This window comes from Nipponia nippon, unplaced genomic scaffold (genome assembly GCF_047370975.1).
Source record: "Nipponia nippon isolate SJK-2023a ecotype South Korea unplaced genomic scaffold, ASM4737097v1 scaffold_10, whole genome shotgun sequence".
In the NCBI taxonomy this organism is placed as follows: Eukaryota; Metazoa; Chordata; class Aves; order Pelecaniformes; family Threskiornithidae; genus Nipponia; species Nipponia nippon.
This window is the reverse complement of record NW_028262291.1, coordinates 11,787,656-11,812,228: the sequence shown is the minus strand read 5'-3', so window position 1 is coordinate 11,812,228 and position 24,573 is coordinate 11,787,656. Positions and strand designations below refer to the sequence as shown.

General features: G+C 39.0%; 1 protein-coding gene across 5 annotated transcripts in view; it reads right to left on the bottom strand.

Annotated features, from left to right (window-relative positions):
- The window catches only part of GALNT18 (polypeptide N-acetylgalactosaminyltransferase 18), a 279,026-nt gene that overhangs the window by 29,603 nt on the left and 224,850 nt on the right, over positions 1–24,573 (bottom strand). For all 5 annotated transcript variants that reach the window (XM_087744745.1, XM_087744755.1, XM_087744773.1 and 2 more), the window contains exon 10: positions 20,926–21,021. In XM_087744745.1, the coding sequence (XP_087600871.1) occupies positions 20,926–21,021 (96 nt within the window). The remainder of the gene's footprint in view (positions 1–20,925; positions 21,022–24,573) is intronic.

Below are 24,573 nucleotides of genomic sequence, written 5' to 3'. Positions count from 1 at the left end.
GTACAGAAAAGGAAAATAAAAAGGCAGCACATTTCAACCTAAGCTGGTTAGTGAAAATCTGATTATCTCTTGTTTGTTTATTTAGGCTACCAGCAGGAACATACTTATTTTTCCCCACAAAACAAAACACCCACAAGAGTTCATCAGTCAAACTTAAGTTTATAAAGTGACCTTCTTGCAAGCACCTTTGAGAGAAGGATAAATTGAAATGCAAAAGCAACTGTTCTTTATGTCTTAAAAAGTCTCAGCAAATGTAGTAGTTTTTTATTCTGCTTCTACAACATGCAAAGGAGTAAATCCCATAGCAAGAAGAATGGGGCTTGATTTGTTCACAGCAAACCTAAAATAAGTCTGATGCAATTCCACTGAAATCAAATGAGCTGTCAGGATCCAAGAGAGTCCTTCCCTCTCTTCCTTGGCATGTGATTAAGTTTATAGAGGATAACCAGCAGCATCAATACACTGAGCTAAATGAAAACATGCTGATTTTACTTTACAAAGGCTGCAGTCAGAACACAAGTGGAACATCTTGTCGAGACTGAAGTGAAGCTGGAACCTAAACATCCTGTAGGACTCAGAGAGTGTAAAACAGTGAAAGGTGCTTCAAATTGAGATTTTTAAAATCACCCTAGATTTCAGGGGAAGGTGGGCTATCTGTCATTCCATTTAGTCTAGGCTAGCAGAGTAGCTGAAGCCAAGCTATAAAGAACCCAATTAGAGACTTAAGTTACAATGGACTAAATACGCTGAAATTAATGTGCAAATTAAAGTTGAAGTAACAGCCTACGGCATCCCACAGTCTGTCATGGCTCTCTGACAGAAGGGAAGCTCTGAAGGTTTCACCTAGTCCTATTAGCAGTGTTTCCTTCAGCAGCAGTTTTAACCTCCCACTTGACCTCCTGACCTCTCCGTGTGTGGTGTTAAATAATTATACTCTAAAAGTCTTATTATGGGTATTATTAAACTCGTGAATTAGTTAGGAACGCAATATGGCGACCCACAGGAGGAGCAGCACTAGCTATCTGGAGTACTATCAATGTTCTAACCCAGTGACTAGTTAGAAACACCTCTGCAGTGCAGCAGAGGACCTCAAAATAAACACCAAAACAAGGAAAGAATTTTACTTTGTTTAAACACAGAAATGCGAGAGAAACTCAGCACAGATGTACAGCACTCGCATAGACAATTTTCTTCAGTTTTTAGTCTCCCGCATGGCTTCAGGAATTGTCGTACGGCTGAGATTGTGACATATTGCCATCTGGGAACTCCATCTTGAAGGCTTATTACTTGCAGGTATATTGTGCATTTCCATATACAGAACATTTAGTGCTGCAGTTTCAGTGGTAAGCGGTTCTCTTACCAAGCTCTGCCGCTTGAGCTGCTCAGTGGATACTTCTGTAGTCCTTTCCCAGGTTAGAATTAGTCATTTTTCAGAGTAAAACCCTGACACTATTGACGTTTGCAGAGGTTTTGCCTCAGGTTTTCATGTCATATACAGTCTATAATTACAGAACAGGCAAATACTATATATAGCCTACTTTCATGCTCAGTAGCATTATTTTTAATAAATTACTCTATAACAAATGAAATTTCTGCCAGGTTTAGTAGCCATACATTTAGTATTTAAAAACACTGGTGACACTTTGTCATAATATGAATAAAATTTCAGACATCTGATGGCTATGCCAGGATTTCCTTTTTTTTAAATGACTTCTGTGACTTAACAGCAAAGTTCACAACAGTATATTAATGGTGGATGCGTTAGTTTGAATACTGATAATGCAGACATGACTGATAACCACCAAAGAAAACAGAGAGCACCTGTACCATTTTTTGTTGGTCATTTCTGTCATGGACAGTTGAGCTTTTCTCTTTTTATAACAGGTCGAAGTGTCATTTACATTTCACTTTAAGTTTGTGCTAATTGCTTTAACAGATGAGGGCCTTTGGCATGGTTATTCAGTGGATGGGGTGAGAGGTGCAGTGCTCAGTCCCCTGGAGAACAAAGGGAAGTTGCTCTGTTCCCACCCTGGCAAGTTCAGTAGTATTTCCCCTCTTAAACCAAGTTAAGCCCATTAACCTGAAGAAAAGAATTTCTGATATTTTAAATGGACAGCATCAAAATCAAAGCAAATCCGTATATACACTAGCCTACAAAAAGTAAAAACATTATTCCTTAGCTGTAGAGGATGTATTTCAAGTGACAAAGTCTATCCCTTCAGCTGATTTGTTTCAGTCTTTTATTGTTGGTCTCCCTGTAGAGACTGACAGAAGCTCATGAAATTTTATCCAACCCAACTGTATCCTAAAAGAAAATTTCTTTCCTGAAACATTTTTAAGCCTTCCAAGGCAAGTGGAGAAATATATGTACCTTAATAGAAATGGCACTTTTCCTGCCCACCAAATGTCTTGAAGTAATGGCTCCACTGTTTGCAGGGTGACAGCAAATGATACTCAGAGCAAGAAGTCAGCATCTAGAATTTAAATGAAGAGTCTGTATGCTGTGACCTCATGCAAAAACTGTAGCTTCGATCCTGCCTGTGTTCATGAATAAATGGCAAAGTTCACAAAGCTCTGCAAAGAAAATCGAAACATGTCTCAGGCTGGAATACTGTGCTTACATCCCAGAGACTCCTCCTTTCTTCTGCTCTTCTGGTCCCCAAGAAAAGGGCAAAGAAAAAGCATCACCTGGTACATTTTCATGAATGGAATTTTAATGCTAATGACATTTTTTAAAGGAAAGGTGGAAATGAGGAAGGATATTAGAAGTAACCATACACAAAGATTTCTTACCATGAGTACTTAAGTTTTAAAAAGACTTTCTAGACTAGTAACAAATAAATAAATAAAGCTGTTTAAAAAGAAGGAAATTGCTTTCATGTCAAGCAGGACATTAATGGCAATCCAACTGTCCTAGCTGTGTGGGAAGCCTTACTGTGCTTGGCCAAGCGAGCTTCATTTCTCCTACGACTAAGAACACTGCCAACTTCATATTATGCCCCTTGCACAAATCAGGCTGTAAACCTTGGCAAGAAATGAAACGGTAATACTGTGATATACAAAGGCACATTGCTTAATTGTGCCAATAGTACGATACATCCCCCCCCCCCCCGTTTTCATTCATTAGGGCTTGATTTCTGGGGCCTTCAATCACACTGCAAAGGCTCGCATATAAACTTAGGCCTTACAGGTACCCACAGGCCAAGCAGAAGAGGCTCAGCTTTTCTGAGGAACAGCTTATCAGGTGGATGAGGCAGCAAAATAAAACCAACAACTCTAAAACCAGGTTGTTTAAATGACCTTCAAGTACAACAGCGAATAGCTAAAATAGCTACACTAAGCTTCAGGCTACCGAGGTATCACTAGGCTGCGAGGCTAAGCCGCCTTCATCATGAAAGGCAGATTATGTCACAGATTTTCCTCTGCATTTTCTGCCTGTTTTAGGAGCCTTTATTTTATTATCTGAAGTACATTATCCTGTAACGGTATCTACAGGACACAGACCTAAAAAAGAGAAAAAGCCCTCTGTCTTGCTGTTTAGAACTAATACAAAAACTAGGCACATCAGTCACTCAAAAGTCACTGAATAGTTGCAATATAAATAATACAGTTCTTTCAGGACTCTTTTAAGTAAATTTGTTTTACAACATCCTTTTGATTGCTCTAAAACAACAATTACTACTGTTAGCAGCCTCCTACTTTGCATATGAATAAAACCACTAAGAAGGATTATTACATTGTACAATACACTATTTAGTGATTTTTACTGTTTTGCACAGCAGGTTCTCCCCAACGCGCAAATCTGTGTCCCCACATGGGCCCTCTAGGACCAGCTCCTCCCTAGGAGTGCAGGGGTGGCAGAGGCACGCACTGGAGAAGGAGCGGTTTGGGAATTAACCGCTCCCTCTCTGCTCCTTCCCAGGGGATGGTGGCCCCTGCCCGCGACAGAGGAAACGCCGTGCTAAGGCACTGCCAAGGGGAGACACGCCACTGCAGTCCTGCCCCGTGCACCCACACCAGACTGTCAGGAAGGAGGGGAGTGACCCTCCCAATTCTAGACACTGGGCTCCAAGGCCCAGGTAGCCTGTGCAGAAGCTCATGGAAGAGACCGTTCAATGCTTGCATCCTGTCCTTTCCACAACTGGGTTGTCATGACCACAAAGCTAGTGTAATCCACTGAACCAGCAGCTACGTCCTGAGTTTTTTCGGAACCCCAATGGAGCAGGTGACTGCAGATCGTGGGGTCTGCGGTCTCCTGCTGTGGGTTTTGGAAACCTTACCGTTCTGTGGCAGACACATGCTGGCCTCACACTGCTTCAAAGCTCTTGGATTTCTCAGCAAAAGGAAGATTTCTCCTATGTTGAACCTCTGCTTACAATAAGATTACTACATGGGAAAACCTGTTTCACTGAGTGGGTTTCTCTGTATTGTACATATGATGCTGGTCTGTGACACGAATTAAGTGTAGCAAAACCACAAAGGAGCATTCGCAGAGCTAAATTTAACTCAAAGCCATATTAATTGTACTTAGCTTTTCCCCCAAACAAAAACCAGACTGGAGTAAAATGCTGGATTTTCAGTCAACAAACTGCTGGTCCAGATCCTTCCTTGGTACACATCTGGAGAACAGAGCTACAACTAACTACAAGTTATTTCCTTTAGCATGCTCCTTTCAAAAACCACTGTTATTATCCTCATAAGCATAATCACAGGGGAGCAGCTTGTCAGAGAATGTCCAGTGTAACTCACTCTGTGACTTACACTTGTCAGACTCACAGTAGGAAAGAATCTTGGAGAATTAAAAATTACACTACCAACTTCTTGGAAATTCCAGGTGAAATCTCATGGTCTGCTTCAAGCCAACAGAGCCTCTTCCTTGTGAACTAAACTGCATTGGCCCTAAAAGCAGGTACCAGAAAATTTTATTCCTGCAACATTCAAAGAAAACTTGGGAGATGAATGGGAAAGCTGAGGTGACAGGCTACATCCTCATCTGAGATGCTGGATCAGACTAATGTACCTGATCCCGATATGGTGTTGAGCTCAATCCGACCTGTTAAGATCTGACTGTAGAGATTTATTATAATTTTGTGCTTGTCATTGATGGGAAGAAAAACGTTTTGAAGACAGGGCAGAAAAACAATCGAGTCCATGTGCACCCATCTGTTTTCGCATCAGAGAAGTGAAAGCAACATGTTCCCATCACTGATCCAGCTTTCCAGCTTTTAGTTTACAAACCTGGAGAAAAAGTTCTTCTGTTTTGTAAGATTAAAACTTCATGAACGTACAACTGCTCCTAAGCAAGTCTCTTCATATACGTTAATGTAGGTTTTTCACTTAGCTGTTCTGCCTTTGAGTAGGAGAGGTCAAATTCTGATGTCTCTCCCTAAGCATCTCTTCATAAGCACTCCTGAATCTTTTGCACAAAGCCCGTTTTTGCAAGGGAATCCTTTTAACTAATTAGCATTTCTAAGATTACTTGCATCCATTTGCACTTGTGATACAAAATGTTTCCTATTCACAGAAGTACTGTTCTTTATTTACATTATTTTGATGCTTTCTTCCCTCAACAATCAACTTAATACTAATGAACTCAAACTTCCTCAGATTTCATTATCTCAAAATATGTACATGAAGTGATCTGCCCTCTCTTAATAAAACTGTTACTGACCTTACATTCTCTACAGCACATGGGGCACCAGGTTTGGTCTCCTGGTTGCACGAAGTATCTCTCTGACTTGTCTGAAGCTGCTCTGCATTTAAAGCCTGATCCACATTTCGGGGGTGTTAGCCAGCTAGCGTTTCATTAGGCATTGACTGAAATCCTTGCACCAGCCTTACTGAAATTAGAGCTTTAGTCATTGTCCTGTTAGCCTAAAGTACTCAAGAGTTTATCCTTCAGCCGGGAGGCCTCATCCGGATTGTTGTATACACTATTGAACCATAGCTGCTACTGTTTGTACTGTAGATGAAACAGTTTTACAGGTTACTCCATTTGGTTAAAGTTACCTTGTATCCTTAATGCTTGGCTTGCTCACTTTAAAGAGCTAAGAACAGGCGTCAGAAATATTAGCGTTTCTTTTATATCCATCTCAGTTTTTGGGGAACTTCTAGCCTTTTGGGGAACTGATGGTTACCTGAGGCCATGGAACTTTTTTCCTGATAGAATACTTCCTTCAGCCCTGGCCAGACACAATCCTTGGCTTGGAGTTAGCAAATACGGGAAGAGACAGAATTATTTCAATGCCACTTATATTTGCCCATACAGGGGACTCTTCACTTGCCCAAGAAGAGCTGAGTTTCATCTGCTTTGTACAGACAGAATAGGAAAAGAAAGTATGATGAAGTGGCAATTTGCTCTAGCTGACCCTGCTTGAGCCGGGGGCTTGTACTAGATGATCTCCAGAGGTGCCTTCCCACCTCAACCATTCTGTGATTCTGGGAAGTAGTCTCCCATAAGCACAAGACTGCAAACAGTTGGAGAGCAACAAAGTTGTAGGGACAGGAAGAGTCATAAGAGGTAACGTTTGTCTGATTAACAAAAAAGTTAATCAGCATTGATTTTTAGAAGTTTGAAGAGTGCCAAGGAAGTCAAAGAGAAATAAAGATCAAACCTGCCACAGTTCTTGTAGGTCATGTTTTTTTCCTTTTAGTGACCATAACTACAGAGTTATCATCTCAGGTAGTATTTCTAAGATTACAATATTCCTTCAAATGATTTATGTGCAGTTATGAATGGAGCCTATAGTGTGCAGACTTTATTGTAGTTGGAAACAAGCTACATAGGGTATTAAAAATATATTTGGAAGCTAGAAATGGGCATTCTGCAGCAAACAGTTAATCCATAATTATTCAGCATGGCTCCTGTTGAAAGTGGGAAATTAGGTACTTCAGAGTATTAACCATGTACATCACACATCTGGCAGAATAACATTTAGCTCACTTGACAGTTCATATTTAAATTTGCCTTGAGTGCTCAAGAAGGTCCCAGTTCTCACAGTCCATCGTTATGCAAACACTTACAATTACTCCTGTTACTTATCATATTGAATTAAAAAATGCAGTCTGGGTAAAAAAGCAATCTGATTGTTCCAGAAATTCTTAAACCCCCCAAATTCCTAGTTACTAACAAGAAATAGTATAAACTTGAAGCATGTTTAAATCAATCCAATAGGTGAAAGGACTTAGTGTCGTGACTACATTGGACACAAATAAATAAAAACATGATTAGTCAGTCATTGCTGTAATTCTATCCAGCAACACTAAGTAATTATATGATGCTTGCATAACGCTGACATCACGCAGCACTTCGAAGTCAGTTGGCACCCACTATATGCCCATAGCGTGAAAACACTGTGCAGGCACATTACAACAAAGGAAACCTTTTTATCACATTGTGCTACACTAATGCAATGGTATTTGATAATTTCTATTTGAACAATGGGAGATTTCCTCATTTGAACACATTGGAGGACAAATGACAAATTTAAGGATTTGGTTCTGTGTTAATATAAAATAGAAGATCTGACTAAAACCCCAAACCGATCTGAAATTCACAGTTCTGATTTACCATCATTGGCATGATCATCTTCTTACATACCGAGTTCTGTCCCTGCCCTTTGGTCACAGGCCTCAACACTAAATGCAAAGCAGCATGATCTATAAAAGTTCCCGGTTTAATGTGGTAACCTATCTCAGTTTTCTCCAGTTTTTTTATTTAAACTTCCTGTTATTTTAACAAAACTTGGAGTTCATAAGCTGTACTGCTATTTTTTCTTTCCCAAACTGATGCCATTAGTGAGTCAGTCAATGCAGACCTCACAATTTTAAGGCTAATTTCAGAGTTCGAAAGCACTAAAAATAAATGCTGAATGAAATATGCATGCTGAATAAATCACTACATCTTTAACACAGCAAGAGCAACAAAGCTCCCATGTTCGCAATCAGTGCAGTTCCCTGCTAAACAAATACAAAGTTAATATTGCAGTAACATCTGAATAACATAAACGCATTCATCAGCTTTTTCACTTGATTGCTCTAAGCCTTTATGGACAGCCAGCTGAGCAGATAGGCTTGGCATAGCAGAGCTATCCCTGTATAATTTGCTTAATCACACTTTAAGAGAAAAAAAGAGAAAAAAAAAAAAGGCAAATTATTCAAGATATTTAGCAACTATTTTTAAAGCTATAAGGTTCTTTACCTTACAAAACCACGTTTAACCCCCCCGATTTCTTTAGAGGCATACCATTGTTGTTCTACTGCAACAATCAGTGTCATTTCTGTACATTCTGAATTGAACCAAAATTCAAAGAAGTACTAGTTGTGATTGCCACTTAGTTGACATGTTAGTAGATTTAAGAGCCAAAGACAACAATTAGTTTTTTTTCTTTGATCTTCCATATGCCACAGGCTATATACTTCCACCTGCTTACCTCTAAATCCAATAACTTGTATCGCATTAAATTACAGTTTCCAGAATTGTATCAGCTTTGATGACTTCAGCAGTTACTGTCACTGCTTCTTATGATGGCTAGTCGTCTGCTCTGATACAAACATGCACCTTATTCCTAATTTGTATCTGGCTTTAATTTCTAGCTATTGGTTCTTGAAACTGCTAAAATAAAGTCTCTAGTATCCCATATTTTCTTTTGGGGAAAATACCTCTACTCTGTCAGTATAACCAGGTTTAGATTTAACTCAGCTCTTGCTAAGAGCTAGTTGGATTGCTGATTTCAAATAAATTATCTGACGAACACAGCTCTTTTCCTGGCTTACAAATCAATGCAGATTTTTTTTTTTTCAGTTACTCATAAATATTCAATGAAGATTTTATGTGAACAAATAATTTCTGATATTCTCTCTGCTTCCTGATTGGACAAATGAAGGTTAATGAACAGGAGAAAAAAACCCTCTTGTTCACAGAAACACACTGTGGATACAATCATTCCATAAACATTTCCGCAAAAAACCCTACTCTGCAAATGGTGAACAATGCTAGAGAGAAACTAAGCTGAAACTGAACTGCTGATCAGAATTTGAATGAATGCTGTGAAAGTAATATGGCTCGTGTAATTACAGGGGGAGTTAAATATGCTTTCATGGGGACTGAATTTGGTCCATGAATTCTAAATGAGCCAGTGGATGACTTCAATTAATGGAATGACATAATAAAATTATCAATAAAACTAAAGAAATTATGAAGTGAATCTTCTATTTACGGTATTAACTACCTTCTCTAACAGTTATTCCCATACTGTCAAGAATCTGAGAAACAAAAAGCTGACCTTCAGAACTTTAACTCTGATGAAGGAACAAATGAGATAGTATAACATCAATCAAAAGAATGTTTAAATTGACAACCATCCAACAATTACTACAACATCAATCTCCAAGTGCTATACACGTGTTCCAATAACTATGTTGGTTTTACGCTGAATTTATATTGTAAGCGACAATTGGTTTTAAAAACTGCTGATTGAAATGCCAATTTGCAATGAGAAGAGACATCTTTAAAATATGGATAACTCTAGTAATTGCTACATAATAGGCAACTCTGATCTATTGCAAATTAATGCACTTACAGAATGTGAAATGCTCAAATAGTACTCAGTTAGGAGACACTGCAGGTACCCAGCACAGCTGTTTTATTTCTCCAAAAGCATTAATTAAAAGCTTTTCAACTTAAAAAAGGAAAGCCCTGTCCTCCTTTTTTGATTGTGCTATATATTTTTGAGATGAAAATCAATTGAACCATGGAAATTTTTACACCTATTCCACCTGGCAGAGAAAGATTGGTAATAGAAGATGGGAAGTTAATTTCACTTTTAAAAATATTTCAACTCAACACTAATGTAGCATATGGAATATCAGGGTACTGTGCATATGTGGCCTCAGGATAGTGTCATGCCACTTAATACATTTTTGTTAGGAGAAAAAAAAATACATGGACACTTGTGAAGTACCACTGAAATGATTAAGATATAACTGAATAAGATGGAGCACACTTTTCACCAGTCACATCACGTCCAAAGCCACAGACAGCTACCGCTTTCGCGTGTGGACAGGAGGTAGGGCTTCTGGGAGTTCTCAGCTGCCATGCTGTTGACAACAATGCTCTAGTAGAAATAAGACCTAAGAGGAGTCATTCTGTCCGGACATCGAAAGTGTACCTCTGGGTGGAGTAAAGCCGGCTCCACCCTGGGGAAGGCAGAGCGTACCATACCTATGGCCCATTAACGAGCTCCCAGCGGTGGGGGATTCTGCAGGGCCCCACTAGCTGCGAGCACCACGCAGTGTAGCACAGGTGTGCTGTCCCAAGGCCTGCACTTCTCTCTTGAAGAGATCATGAGGTGCCTACAGCCTTGGTATCAACATGGCTGATGGCCTCAAGCCAGTGAATACCACTTCACTGATGCTGAGCTACAAGCCATATTCCTTTCTGAAGATACCTGGTCCTTCTGCGGCAGTCCTTTATTACTCAGCGGGTCTAGTCCCCACCGTGAGGAACACCGCTCATCACTCCATACTGGTAGTGCTCATTTGCAACGTACTTGAGTGAGAGCTCTGAGTGGGCCAACCTTAGGCTCCTAGATCAGTGTATTAGTCAACCATTGCAAGAGTAAGCAGCAGCTTCAAAAACACCACAGCCTGTATATTTTGAGGGTGTTAGCTCCAAAGCCCTTTGGCACCAGCTCGCTGGGTGTATGTAATAGACTACTGTAAGCTCATACCCCTGAACTGAACCTGACGCTGGCTTAGCGTCCAACATGAAAAGCACAGAATCTGAATCCAAAATCCAGTGCCAGGTTTATCACCTAGGAGCTCAGCAATAGTTCACCTTCATGGTTTCAAATATTTTGATGTTTTAACTTGTTGAAATTCTTTTGGCCAAAACTATCAATACAAAAAATTACATACTCTAACACAAGAAAAAAAGAAATTGCCTGAAAATGTATGTGCATTTTTATTTCCCAGATGAGAACACTCTTGAACTATTGTATAATACTCAGGCTAACAACTCTAATCTCTTCTAAATTAAAACACTACATGAGAACTTGAAATGCTCTGATAATTTTAAATTCTTAGGCACTGCACTTGCTCACAACAGTTCGTTTCAATTACATTTTCAATGCATTTTTTTTACTACAGATATTCTGGGCAAATGGCCTTAAAAGTATGAACTAGGGAGTAAAGTTCTCACAGCGACCGTCACAAGCTCAGTAACCATGATTTGAATCTTATAAAATGCAAAGAAATCAAAAGAAGACATTAACTTTAAATAGCCTGAAAACCAGCTCCTTTGATATTCCACTTACCCTCTTTTCCTGCATCAGCATCACCTATTTAACAAAATGCTGAATAAATAGTTTCCAGTCAAACTATAGAGACAGCAGATATATGTCCCTCTCCTCCTCTATCAATAACAGACATATCACCAGTGGACAAGATAACCAAGAAAGATGATAACAATGCTAAAGTAGGATTTAGTCATATAGAAAGGCAACCGAATTCAAGATGAAGAGGATAACCCAAGGACTGAGAGGCAAGTACAAAACTGAAAGCAATGCAGAAAACATGCAAGGTAATGATAACGATACATAGAACATGAAGTGGAAATACTTCATAAATTATTAAAAAAATCTGGGAAGACCTTCTGCAATGTACAGCAATATCAACTAACCCGTTTTTCTTTAAAACAAAACAAAAAACAAAACAAAACAAACTGAAGAAGCCCCAGAGCTGTGAGCTGTATGGTACAACAGAGGAGAACAGAGGTGTTAATTTATTAATCCTGTCGTTTCTGTGCACGAGCGGTCTTTGTGGTCCCCAGCGTATTTCTCTGTGCACTCCACAAGTTTGCTTACTACTATTTTTTGCTGACATGATGCATTACTCTTTTCTGCAGTAACGTGATGGATGAAAGTGAAGTTTATCAAGTCTAGGTAAATTATATCAGAATTTTTGCCAGTTGAAGTTTCTATTATCTCTATGGAAATCCTGCTTTACTAGGCAAAAGCCTTCTAACTGAATGTCTTTGATAGCACTTTCTGAGTACCCTTCTGACATTACTTCTGATCAGCATTTGCAATCTTTCTTGCCATTAAAAGTCAACTTATGCTTCTGTATCCTTTCAGCACGTCTTGTAATGTATGTAAAATTGCACCAGTACCTCTACTGTAAAGTATTAAATAGTACAGCTATCTTAAAAAGAACTCTCATCCATTCCCCGAGATGAGCATTTCCCTTTTACTTAGAAGAATGCATGATTGAACAGATAGGGCATATTACAGACAACTGCTTTTATTCCTGTTCTGTTTTGTGGTTAGGGGTTTTATTTGCTTTTCCAAACACGTCATCTGTGGCACTGGCCAAGTTACCTTTGACTCTTCTGCTGCATCTACCTGGATAAAAGAAGCCGTCATTTCTCAGTCAGAAAATGCTTATCGATTATCCAGTATTAATTAAAAAAAGACCTTTGTTTTCTTAGAGCCTTCTTGGCTCTAAGTTTTCAGGTAATTCAAGTTCTTAATGTTCTTCCTTCTGGTCCTAAATATTCATAGCACTCAAAAGAATTGAATTACTTTTTGAATTCTTGCTTTTTAACTTCAACTCAGGTCCTGGAACCTGAATGTCAAGACTACTGCTTTAGCCAGATCACTGGTTTCAGCTTATAGTAGCAGTTTCCTTTTTCATTATTTGTGCTCACCTTCAGCAGTGATCCCGTACACTTGGCAAGAATATAGATTTCAAAAGCATCTAAGACATTTGTAAGTCTTTTAATTCTAGGCCATCCTATCGAAACAAAGAAAAAATTTCTTGGAAACAAAACCATTTCTCCAAGAGTACATAAATGCTATATGCTCCCAAATGAGAAAATCAATGTTACTCTGAGGAAAAAAATGATTGCTTTTCAACTATTTCATTTCACTGTGGTTGGAGTTTCAATTCCAAGCGATCAGTTCCCTCAGTTCTCACAGGCATACACACTGTTTTTACACTACATAGTTTCAAACACAAAAATAAGCAAGCAGCAATATTCATTCCATTATTTCCAAATTGAGGGATGTAAAAGATATTTTCTCTGATCCAGAATAATGCAGTTCTACAGCTTTTTTCTTTGCTTTTGTTTTTAATCAGTGAAGTGGAATACACAAAAGACCTATCCTAGGTCTGAAACCTGAAGAAGGACCTCTTGTACTCATTCTTTTGAATTCAAGTGTCTTTTACCCTGTGAACAGAGGATAACATTCATTTTGTCTGATACTCTCATAAAATGAAGAGACAAGTTAGTCTCTGGTCATACTATCATAAAGACCTATGCTCAGTTGCAAAATACAGTCTACAAATCACTCACCCGTCTACGCTCAGACAGTGGACCTAGTGATCAGGTCCATACTTGGACTTTACAAGCTAATAATTCAACACCACTGATCTTCACCTGCAAACGAACAACTCTCTTCAGTTTAAGAAAATCTCTCCTACCAGGCAACAGATACTGAATTTGAATGAGATAAGCAATAGAGAAGGCTGGGTAACAGTCGTATTACCTATATCAACAGAAAGCCTCTTGAATCAAATCACAGCAAGTACAGAAATAATTTACTCATGGCAAATGGTTCGGTACAAAATTTACTCCAAAACTAGAAATCAGATTAACAGATTCTCTCTCTCTTGAAACTTTTCCCTGAAGTAAATAATGAGAATTTGGCCAGAATCAAACTTAAGGAAAGAGATTAAAAAAAGAAAATAACATACAACGTGAAATGATATATTACACTCTTCATCCACAACACATCCCCAAGAAGAAGGTGCTGTACTGCCTGTGCTAGGCCAAAGAAGGACTGGTTGGTTTTGGAAACCTTTGAAACATCTCTGTCGCCCCCTGATGCACCTGTCATATATTCTAAAGAGTCTGCAGCTTTGAAAAGGTGTTTGCTGGATTTAGCTTCTCAGGCTCAGAAAAACTCTCTACTTTGAAAGGGATTGCAAAAGGCTAACACCAGACTTTGCTTCCATTGCAAACAAGGTCACAGTTTCTATTAACTGTACCATGATCAAAATCAGGATTTATGCACTGGAAGAAATTAACAGAAATATAAACAGCCTCAATAAACTACTCAGCAGGAATGTCTTATATAAGACATTAATTGCCATAGCAGGCAGGCCTTTTACAGAATATGTTTAAAATAAAAGTTAGAATTCATTAATGCTTATAACCATCCTTGCTAGGCAGTTTCACTAACTCTGTAACTTTATCTTCTATTACTTGAACCTTTACTGAACTGAGAAACCTAGATTTAAAAAAAAAAAAGAAAAAAAAAAGCTATTCTAGTTCCAGAAGCATTTACTGTGGAAATACCCTTGTTCCCAGACAGCATGTTGTATGTACATGAAGTTAGCGTTAGGCCTAGTGCTTGGATCGTTCCACAAGACTTAGTGAAAAATGCAAGGAAAACAACGAGCCTGACTGTGCTCTGTCAGACGCAGCCTCTGGCAGAATGTGAAGAGCAGCACAGACCCCTCTGCAGGGACACTTGATCTGCAGTGTCTGCAGAGAGAGGCTGCACCGCTGACAGAATCTCATGCAGCCACACTCCAAACCATACAGGGCTCAACGCAGCACCCAGCACTGCCTGAACTGCTCGCCAAAGCCAGGGACTGATTGACGCCTGCTCCCCTGTAAGAATCAGGCCGCCCAGCTAAGCTGCCAGTCTTGATGCAGCTGCTTCACTTTGTATGAATAATGACGTACTCACGTTGCCTGTATAAAGAGAGGAATGACTACTCTCTCTACCACACGGTGTGACTTTTCATTGCGAAGTATCTGGACCAAGATGGAATTGAATGTTTTGTACAGTTCATTTTCTGTATAGCACTCTGTATATGTCTGCGTACATAATTATCATAAACCAGGTAATGGCTAACTTCAGACCAATGCATTAGCAGGTCCTTAGAAAGAAATGGTACTACACAGAGCAGATGTCAGATCAGACTGTCATACACAGATGTTGAATGTGTCTAAAATTTACCTTGAAGACAAACATGAACATCAACCCTGAGTTTGCATGTGACTGACAGCTGTTAAAACAGCTGCTGTGCTGTTTTTTATTGCTTAAGAGACTCCCTGAAAATGTTTATTGTAGACATCTCATCTTCAGGGCAGTGATTTTTCAAGTTTGAAGGGTCAATCATTGATCCAAATCAGCAGGTTTTGTTCTGTTCTTCCTTACTCCCTGACAACTACTGAAACATGCTAGTGTCAGCAGCTGCTAGATGTGCGGCCTTCTGTTTAACTATTTTTTCGCATGGAGCCTCGGTTTGCAATGCTTATGTGTTTTACACACACACTTAAAAACAGTGTCGTCCTCCTAAATAACAAAAGACCTCTTGTTTTTTTTGAAATGTGTGTATTTCATAGTAATTTCTTAGAATGCTGTATTTTTGGCCTAGAATAATTACAATTTTGGTGTAAGTCTAATTTTCAGCTGCAGGAGAAAAATAATACATATTCATCCATAAGCCAGGCTCAGGATCTGAGTCATCACAGCTATACGCTGTTCTTAAACTTCAGAAACTCCTTTATCTGAAAGTTTTTGGGACAGCAATGTTGTGGTGCTCTGTTGGCAGCAGAATCAAGACTGTCAAGGAAGAGCAGCTGCAGTATTCAGTATTTGCATGTTGTTGGTTTTTTTTAAAGCAAATGGAAAGGTGTCAAGGAAAGCCTGACCTGTAGTAAAGGATATAATCACATGCTATCTATTAATTTCTCCTTATAAAATGGTATCTCATGCTTCTTGGTCAGCATACTTCACATGCACACTCCTAAGGGCGCTACTGTTTCTGCTTCCAGATTCCCTTAATGCTCCTTCTGACAAAGCACGTGGTTCTTCTCCCAGCTTTCCTGGCATTGACGATTGTCCAATACAATGTGATTTCATTAGGCAGAGGAATCTGAAGAATATTTTTAACATTGGAACAGACTTACTAAAATTAAGGCTCTATTAAAACTCAATTTTGAGATGTTTCTATTTGTAATGTCTCAATAGCCTGAAGATAAAACTAACTTAGCTCTAGAGATGTCTAAATTATTCATTTAAAATAAACTGACAAATTCCTTTTTTTATTATTATTATTTGCAAAGCTATTTTAATTCTTTTGATAATTATTTGCTGAACATCTATGAATTGTTCCCTCTCCTAGGTTTCAGATATTGGACTAATAACTATACGGTGTTTGTGATCAACCCTGTACTTTTTTACTGGAATATAAATGCCTTCAGTGATAGCAATTTTTACTCATATATATTCTTGTTTACAAATTTACAAGTATCTGTGTATGAACAACCACCATGCTAAGAAATCACATTGAATAAAACGTAGTTTTTATGAAAATATATATGAATAACATTTAAAAAGGAGCACTTATGAATCACACAAAGAGCTTAGAATATAACATAAAGCTTTCAGGTCAGAGTCTCATACAGCATATACTGGCATAGCTCTACTTGTTGGCATGGCTTCCTTTCATTGCTTTCCGCAGAGATGCAATAATTCATACCAGATAGGGCTGTAGCCATCGGTTTCTGAGTGTCAGTTCTGCAATCTCTTGCAAGTGTATGAAAGGACATGAATGGCTGTCCCTTCTCACCTGCATTTCTTTTCCAGTAATTTTCCCAATCTAGTCTTCTGACCCTGGTCCTCAACTTGAATTCCTCAAAATCTAACTAGTTTATATTGACTTTCACGTCCCTGGATAAGCTTTGTGGTTTAACTGCTTATAAATTGAGAAATACTTGAGCCAGAATCTATTGAACAAGGCAACACAGAACTGCACTTTTCAAGGTAAATCTGTACATTTCTCTCCTCTCACTTTCTCCCTTACTGCCAGTCCACCTCATCTCCCAATTTTCCCGTTTCCCTCTATCATCACAGTGGTGGGGGGCTGCTTCCTCACACCCCCCGCTGTCTCCAGAGTAGTCTCTTTGGCCAAGAACAACTGTGGGCTGTTGTGCTTTGCCTCTGAGCTGTTCTCATGCAACTAAAACAACATGAGTTCTACCACCACCGAACAGTGTAGTCAGAACCTATTTTAACTACTGTTGTTAACTGGTTTACCATGTTGCATTTATTATGTGAGCTATTTTAATAGTTGCAGAAGTCAGTTTTGTTCAGCTGTTCTAAGAAGCAGCAGCACTGCACAGTGGAAGAGGCTTGATATGACAGGCTAAGACACACACTAAACGCCCCTTCCAAATAGTTGACCGTGAGCACACCAAAGGTACCAAAACCACCTTATGGCCTTGCTTCGTGCACATCTAATAGCTGCCCGGTACCCATGGTGGCTTCAAGAAGTAATGGCAGATGCGCAGGTGTGACAGCGATATTCTTGCTGATGAGTCTGGGGAGTTATGCCAACATACTGTATGTTGCTGTACAGATGGCAGTAGTAATGTCAGTGTTGGTTTTGGACAGATAGTGACTGAAGCCAGAAATGGAAGGATGTGATGCTTAGGAAGCGATACACTCTGGCAGCAGAACTGGGGGATGATGAGCAACTCAGAAAGTTATACTGTTCAGATGCTACCACTTCGAATGACAAAGAAGTTCTCAACAGAATCTATAATTATCTGGGCAACATTCTGCAACGAAATCATTCTCACTAAAGATAAAATAATAGCAATTCTTCCCTTAAATTCATGAGAATGCATTGCAGGATCGCCACCCATTTTGTTTTTTTCACTGGCTGAACTTGCAAGTTGCTCTACTCAATGGATGGTATCATAACTCCTGAAGTGTCCAGGCTCCAGGGGACCAGGCCAAATACAGCTACGCTGGGAAGCACTCTCTGAAGACAGAAGGAGGGTACACAACATACCTAATCACGGATTGTAGTTTTTCATGTGCCCTCTGTCTTTTCAGGCCAAGCCAAATACCCTGCTGTAAGAATTTTGTTCTCAGTAGTAGTATCAGAGGACTAAGGAAACGGACAGATTATATTCTGATTTTCCATTCCATCCTACTATTTAAACCACATGTAAGATTCGCATCAGTTTCTCTATTTGTAGAACAGCACTACAAAATAAACACAGTTATAAAGCGCTCTAAGATACTTGCAGGAATGAACTATGAATATGCTAATATTAGTTACAGTAGACATATGGAGTGGATTGCTGAAAGGCTGGGGAATCTGAATCACAGAAGTCTTACCATCGCTATTCTGATGCCTATTTTAACTGAAACTGAAGCACCACAGAAAAAATTATTTCTGATCATTTCATTGCGATATTTGAGGATATTTCCTTGCCATTTTCTACTGCTTTTAATTATGAAGCTACACATGATGTTCTCGATATTGTCTGCAAAAAGTGGAGCATGGATTTTTAACGTCAGGTACACAGTTCCCTTTCTGTTGACTTCAATGATTCCTGTCTTGTATAAAACATCCTAAAAGGAAACAGTAGCTGTATGTACAATTCTGAAACTATTACTTGATGTCAAACACCTCATCTAAGCCATTTCCCATGTAAAAAGATGAAAATCCAAAAACATCTGAAAGAGGTTAGTAGGGAAAAAAAAAGGCAAGTTACCCATTTTAGAAGAGAGGCTACAGCAGTAACTAAGAGCAGCAACTTAAACTGCATATGAGGGAATGGTTCCTGGCAGACAGATATACTTATGCACATCTAGGTGCAATTGTGCAAAGCCCTCCAGGGTGGCAGCTCTAAAACTGTAAATGCTATAGCTGTAACATTAGAACTTTACACCAGAGAGAAGAATGGCATCACCAAAACCCTCAGTCATACAAGCAGTCCTGAATCAGGGGACTGATCTTTTTGATAAGGACTGCCAGGTGGGCAAAATAACCCCCTTAATATAGCATTTCACCACTACTAGGATAAAATTAGCATCTCACCAATATCTTTTGTGGTTACTAGCAAGTTCACCAAGATTAAAAGGAATATTTATTCAAATATTTCCAATACGCTGGAGGAAATGTAAATGGCTGCAGCTCTGCTTAAGCATGAGATGCAATATGTGCAATGGAAATCTCGTAGAAGTATGCTGAATAATGTTTGTTAGTGCTCTCCCTGTTAATACCATAACCCCTAGCATAGAGAAAGTCTACTCCTCTCTTAAAGCAAGTTCTCACTCATTACTGGGATCTTGCTCATATACAGGGCTTTTTGAGGGTTGTTTTTAACATTATTAGTTACAAAATTAAATACATAGTAATGGGAAGGAGACAACATTGTAATTATGAAAGGAGCAGAATCTTGTCAGGAAAAGTTTCCCTTGCCTCTTTTCTCTCTGTCATTTATTTGCTGCTATCTCATTTATACAGAACTTCAGCCGACATTCAAAGGTAGCTCTTGATCTGGTGAATACTGAACTGTGCTAATTTAAGTGACTTTTGCTGTTGTTGTCGTTTGTCTCTTAACGATAATTAAAATTTCTAATTGGAATTTACAACCGTGCCTGTAGTGTGTTGTTATCACAGATGATATGCCAGAAGAGAGTTATGGTGCCCTCCCAGAAGATGAAGAATAATGGCTCTGGCTCACGGGTGAATTACACAGCTCCTCAGCAAACACTGAGGACTAGCTTAAAAACCTCCTGGAGGCAAACAGTGGTTACCACATTATTATGTGACAAATAAGCCACAGCCCATGCAGTGAGCAAGTCTGATGGATGGGATTTTCAGATATTTTTGTCTTCATCTTTCATAATTTACTCAAGCATGATGCCACTAGTGGTCAATATTAAAGGCCCTCAGCGAAGCAAGCCAGCACAGAACACAGCTGCAGCATGTGTAACTTGGCAAGGAGGTACAGAGTCGTATCTGCATTTCACCAAGCTCCTGTTTCCAGCTCACTATGAGATCCAGGTACAGAGGACAAGACTACCTCATTGCTCTGTGGTTATTTCTGAGATACTAGGAGGATTCATTTGCTGTATAGTCAAATCACGTAACTGACAGTTCCGTGGGTAAAACCACATTCCATAATGTAAGTGGAGCATAATAGGGTCCTTTTGAGAAAACAAATATAAAAGGCAGTCGGAGAAAAAAAATTATTCAAACTGGAGGGATTTTTCAGTTTCTCCAATCACTTCCACAAATTCATCCATTTCCTTTATGTCATTTTTGCTTACGGTACTTTTCAGAGTTAGATAATTTGCACATCTGTCTTTGACAAGCATGTTCTAGACCATGTAACATTATTTTTACTGTCAAGATTTGCCTAGAAACACTTTCACCTATGCCCATATACTTAGCCACTTCGGGAGATAAAATGTCTTAACCCTCGTTTGCCAAGTTAGTAAATCCAGCTGTTCTGTAACAAAATGGAAAGGTTTTGGCAATTTGAGTCTTTGGCACATACTAGAGTAACAGGACAACAGCAGAGAAAGAAGAAAAAGCAACTTCAGAAGAAGTACTTTCACAAGAACAGGGTTTGGAATTTGACACAGCTGTATGGTGTGAAGAAGGTGGCTGTACATTTCAGATTTGTGAAAATGAGACAGTAAATATATAAAGTAAAAAAGATGTTGCTTCAGATAACGTATAAATAAACTGCGAGTACACATATGTATGTATATAAAATGTTTTAAAATGCATTGTTTCATTCATACGACATGCACAGTTGAAGATCAGAAAGGAAAGCTTTTATCAACAAATCTGGGTCAGTGCTGACTCTTGTATTTCTTACATTCTTTCAAAATGAATAAACAAACTTCATTGTCAAAGCGCTAATATAGCAGTGATTCTCAATTTACAGCAGAAATAACGTTCTAGCTTTCTATAAAAGAGCTACTAAACAGCTTACAGAGGTATTGTTGCAGGAAAACAATGACAGGTACAAGATGGTTCCTCCTACACAGTCTACTAAGAGCAGCAGCAGTATCAGAGAACATTAGACAAACTGACCTGTGGTGTCATTCCATGGCAGATATACATGATGGGGATATTCTCCGTGTCTGGCCCTTGATCAAGGCACAAATCACTTTTGAGGGAATTCTGCAGCTAAAATAAACAGAAAGAAAAAGAAATCAAGCAAATCTTACATGAGAAAAAGATGGTGTGATTACTTTCTTTTCTTTGCAAAAAAATCACATGTAGTTGAGCAAGGAAATACGCAAAATTAAAAATACTTGTTGCAGTGAACATATTGAAGAGGAAGCACCTGGACTAAATTCTTCCTTGTAGATAATCTAACACTAATGATTTCAATAATGTTGCACAAGGTTTCAGGGAGGGTAGATTTCAAAAAGCCCTCAGAGATAGCAATGATTTTTGATATATGTTTTTAAAATATTAAGTCTAATGAGTCTCTGGTACACACTATATACAAAAGATGAATTTTTTACCAGTGCAGCTAGCTGAGCAGTGTGGATGGAGTTTCAAACATAGGAGAAAGCTGTGTAATTAAACAGCTTTTCAGAATCACTCAGGAGAGTCTTCTGATTCCTGGAAATAATTCAAAAAAATCCCTTCTGCTGACACTTAGAGACTTTTGGCCAATTGGTATGCACTAGCTCTTCTTCGCATTATTCCAGGCTAACCCACGCACAGCAATCTAGCTATGAACAGACTGCAAAGTCCTTGGCCCCGTTCATCACAAAACCCGATATATTACCTGTGCAATGCTGAGACAGAATTTTCTGAAAGTGAAATGCTAAATTAATGAGCACAGATAGCTGGAAGGTCTTCTCAGAGTGTGAGGCCGAAGATGTGGATTGCATACCCATGGGCATGTATAAAGGTGTTCAGTGGTATAAGATTGGTTCAGAGAACACAAGAGAACTGTCTGATGGAGGGAGTGCAGAGGTGATGTGGTTTGCAACCATCTGTGATTAACTGAGCAGTCCTGTCAGCTGTGTACAGAGGCCTCCTTTGAGGAAAACAAATTGATATGCTTAGAAAGGAAGTCTAGAAGTGCGCTAGTACTCAAGAAGCGTGGACAAGCCAGAGAGTGAAGCCAGGCGGTGAATAAAATCAAAACCATGAACTCATCTCAACAAGATTTCCAACTCCAAACCTAACTCTAAATTCAATAATAGACAGGACAAATCTCAACATTAAAGAGAAAATATGCATTAGGTATCAATACTGGCCTTATTCTTAGCTGCAAGCCTCGAGAACTAAATAAAGTTTCCTCTCTCAAAGCTTTGTATTTCTTAGCCATAAACGTAACCACAACCATGACTCTAATCATAATCAGATGTTAGGCACCACTCTATCCAAACCAATGAGAAATATTAGCCTTATTAATTCATGCCTGGATCCATCACTACTTTCGGCTTTTCAAAACCTCTTCCACAAACTCAAATTCTAATGCTTGTTCTAACGCTAATGTTAAAACCTTTCCCACAACAATCCCCATAATAAAGGAAGCAAAAAAATCTGCCTTGACCAACATCAGCATGCTACTTAGCCGAGAGGGCTGACCCAGAAGTAAAACAGATACAGAAACTTGAGAGTCCCAAGCTCTAAAAAGAAACATGACCTTAACCCTAACAGCAGCTGTCCGATCAGCTGTAGCTGATCAGGCGCTACAGAAAAAGAGACAAAATGCTATATTCCTTTGAACACCAGTCCTCCTCTCATGAGCCTTGAAAACAAACAAAAAAAATGAGCTCTTCAGATTTAATTTCTCAAACTCTTATCCCAATCACAACTCTACAATTAACTTAGAATATCTGTAGAGAAATGATCCCTACAGAAAACAGAAAAACAGAAAAGCCACTGGCCTGTTAACTAATAACGCTGTTTCAAAATCTGAGGCCCAGACTCTTCAGAACCATCCCTTTCCAAAATCTAGTGGCTTTGTGGCAACTGACAATTAACTTGGGTAATGCAGTTTCAGACTACCAAGACTTAATCTTAATTACAACCCAAAATATAACTAGGTCACCAATCCTCACGCTGAAAAATGGAAATAATTAGTCAATACTGCCATTTGCTCCCTTTCAAACTTAGATCCTTACAGAATACAAACTAGACTACTGAAATTTTGAATTTGCAAAATTATCTCAAACATCAAGCCGAAATCAGAGAGCCAGTCTCTACACTAAATACATCAGCTTCTGGCCCATGGACATCACTTTCTCCTAACTCTAAGGGTACTGCAGAATTCAGAAAGAAATTTGGTTCTGAAACCTTTACTCTGCCACCAGCCCTAACCCTAGCTACATGCCACAGCATAAACTAGACATGAATGATACAACTATTTTCCTAACTCTCACAGAACAGGAAGAAATTTAGGATTCAGGAAATAAATATGGATGGTGACACTGTAGATGCCTATATCCTAACCCTCACCCCTATTCAGATAACTTTTGTAATTACTCAGTATTTTTTTTAAATTAATGATAATGCTATAGTAGCAATATCTCTATTTTCTACAAAAATTGAAGACGGTTGATGAATGAAAGCACTTAGAGAATCAGCAAGCAGCTGACTTGCTTTGAAATATCACACCTTCCTCCATTATAAAACACACAAGCGAACAGGAAAGCAGACATGAAGGAATTTTAGAGATCCAAGCAATTCTTTTACTAAAAAGATTGGGGCACTGTTTCATACAACAGTATTTCATAAAACAGTAAGCTTCGTATTTCATAAACCACTCCCCCTTTACCTGTACAAATACATCGCCATAGCTGTCCACTACTTCTTTTGTGATAGTACAAATAATGAAATAAGGCCTGCTCCTCGCATCTTTCTTAGCTGACGAGGCTACTCTTATACTGCAGACAAAAGGCTGCATCATGTGCATTATTATGCAGTATCTAAATATGAATGTTCTGCTGACCAGTGAGTTCAGTATTTCTGTAACAAACTCTTCTGATTCTTTTTGGTTTGTATATTGCCAGCAAGGAACCTTCAAAGGCTGATGAAAAAGTCTCAGCAGAATATAAAATGATAGGGTGCCTGTTCACTGATTTTCACTTTGACTTACATGATACGGAGTTAATCCTGAGACTATGCAACAAGTACCTTAGCTATTCCACGGGTCTTCCTTTTTTTATCTAGTATCACTTCCACATGCAATCAAAGATTTCTTAGCCAGTGGTATCTAGAACCAGAGCTGTGCACCTCTTAGTTGCTATGCCTCCTTCTCCTCAGGAAACTCCGCACCTGATTAGATCACGGCATTGCTGAGGGCAATTCCACACAGTCTGTGGAAGAGGGTCCTTGCACACAGGTGTGATTTTGGCATTGTTCTGAACTATTCTGGAAGGTAACCATTATCTCATGCATTTAACAATGACCTAAACCTTCGTTGGAAGTGTTTTTCTTCTTTTTTTTGATTGTATGAAATGCCAGCACGATAATTTTAACTGATCATCAAAGGGGTCAGTGAAACCTTGTGGGGCATACAATCACTTCATTTGCCAAAACAGAGCAGCTGCTCTATGGCACCCTCAGGGCTCTTCTCAGAGCCATACTGGCAACTGCACAACGCAGACTTCTTTTTGAGAAGGAATGTCTCAAACCAAATCTTTCACTTGTACGATCTACTCTTACTACTTACGTTTCCTAATTGGGACTTGCATGCAAAAAGGCAAATTT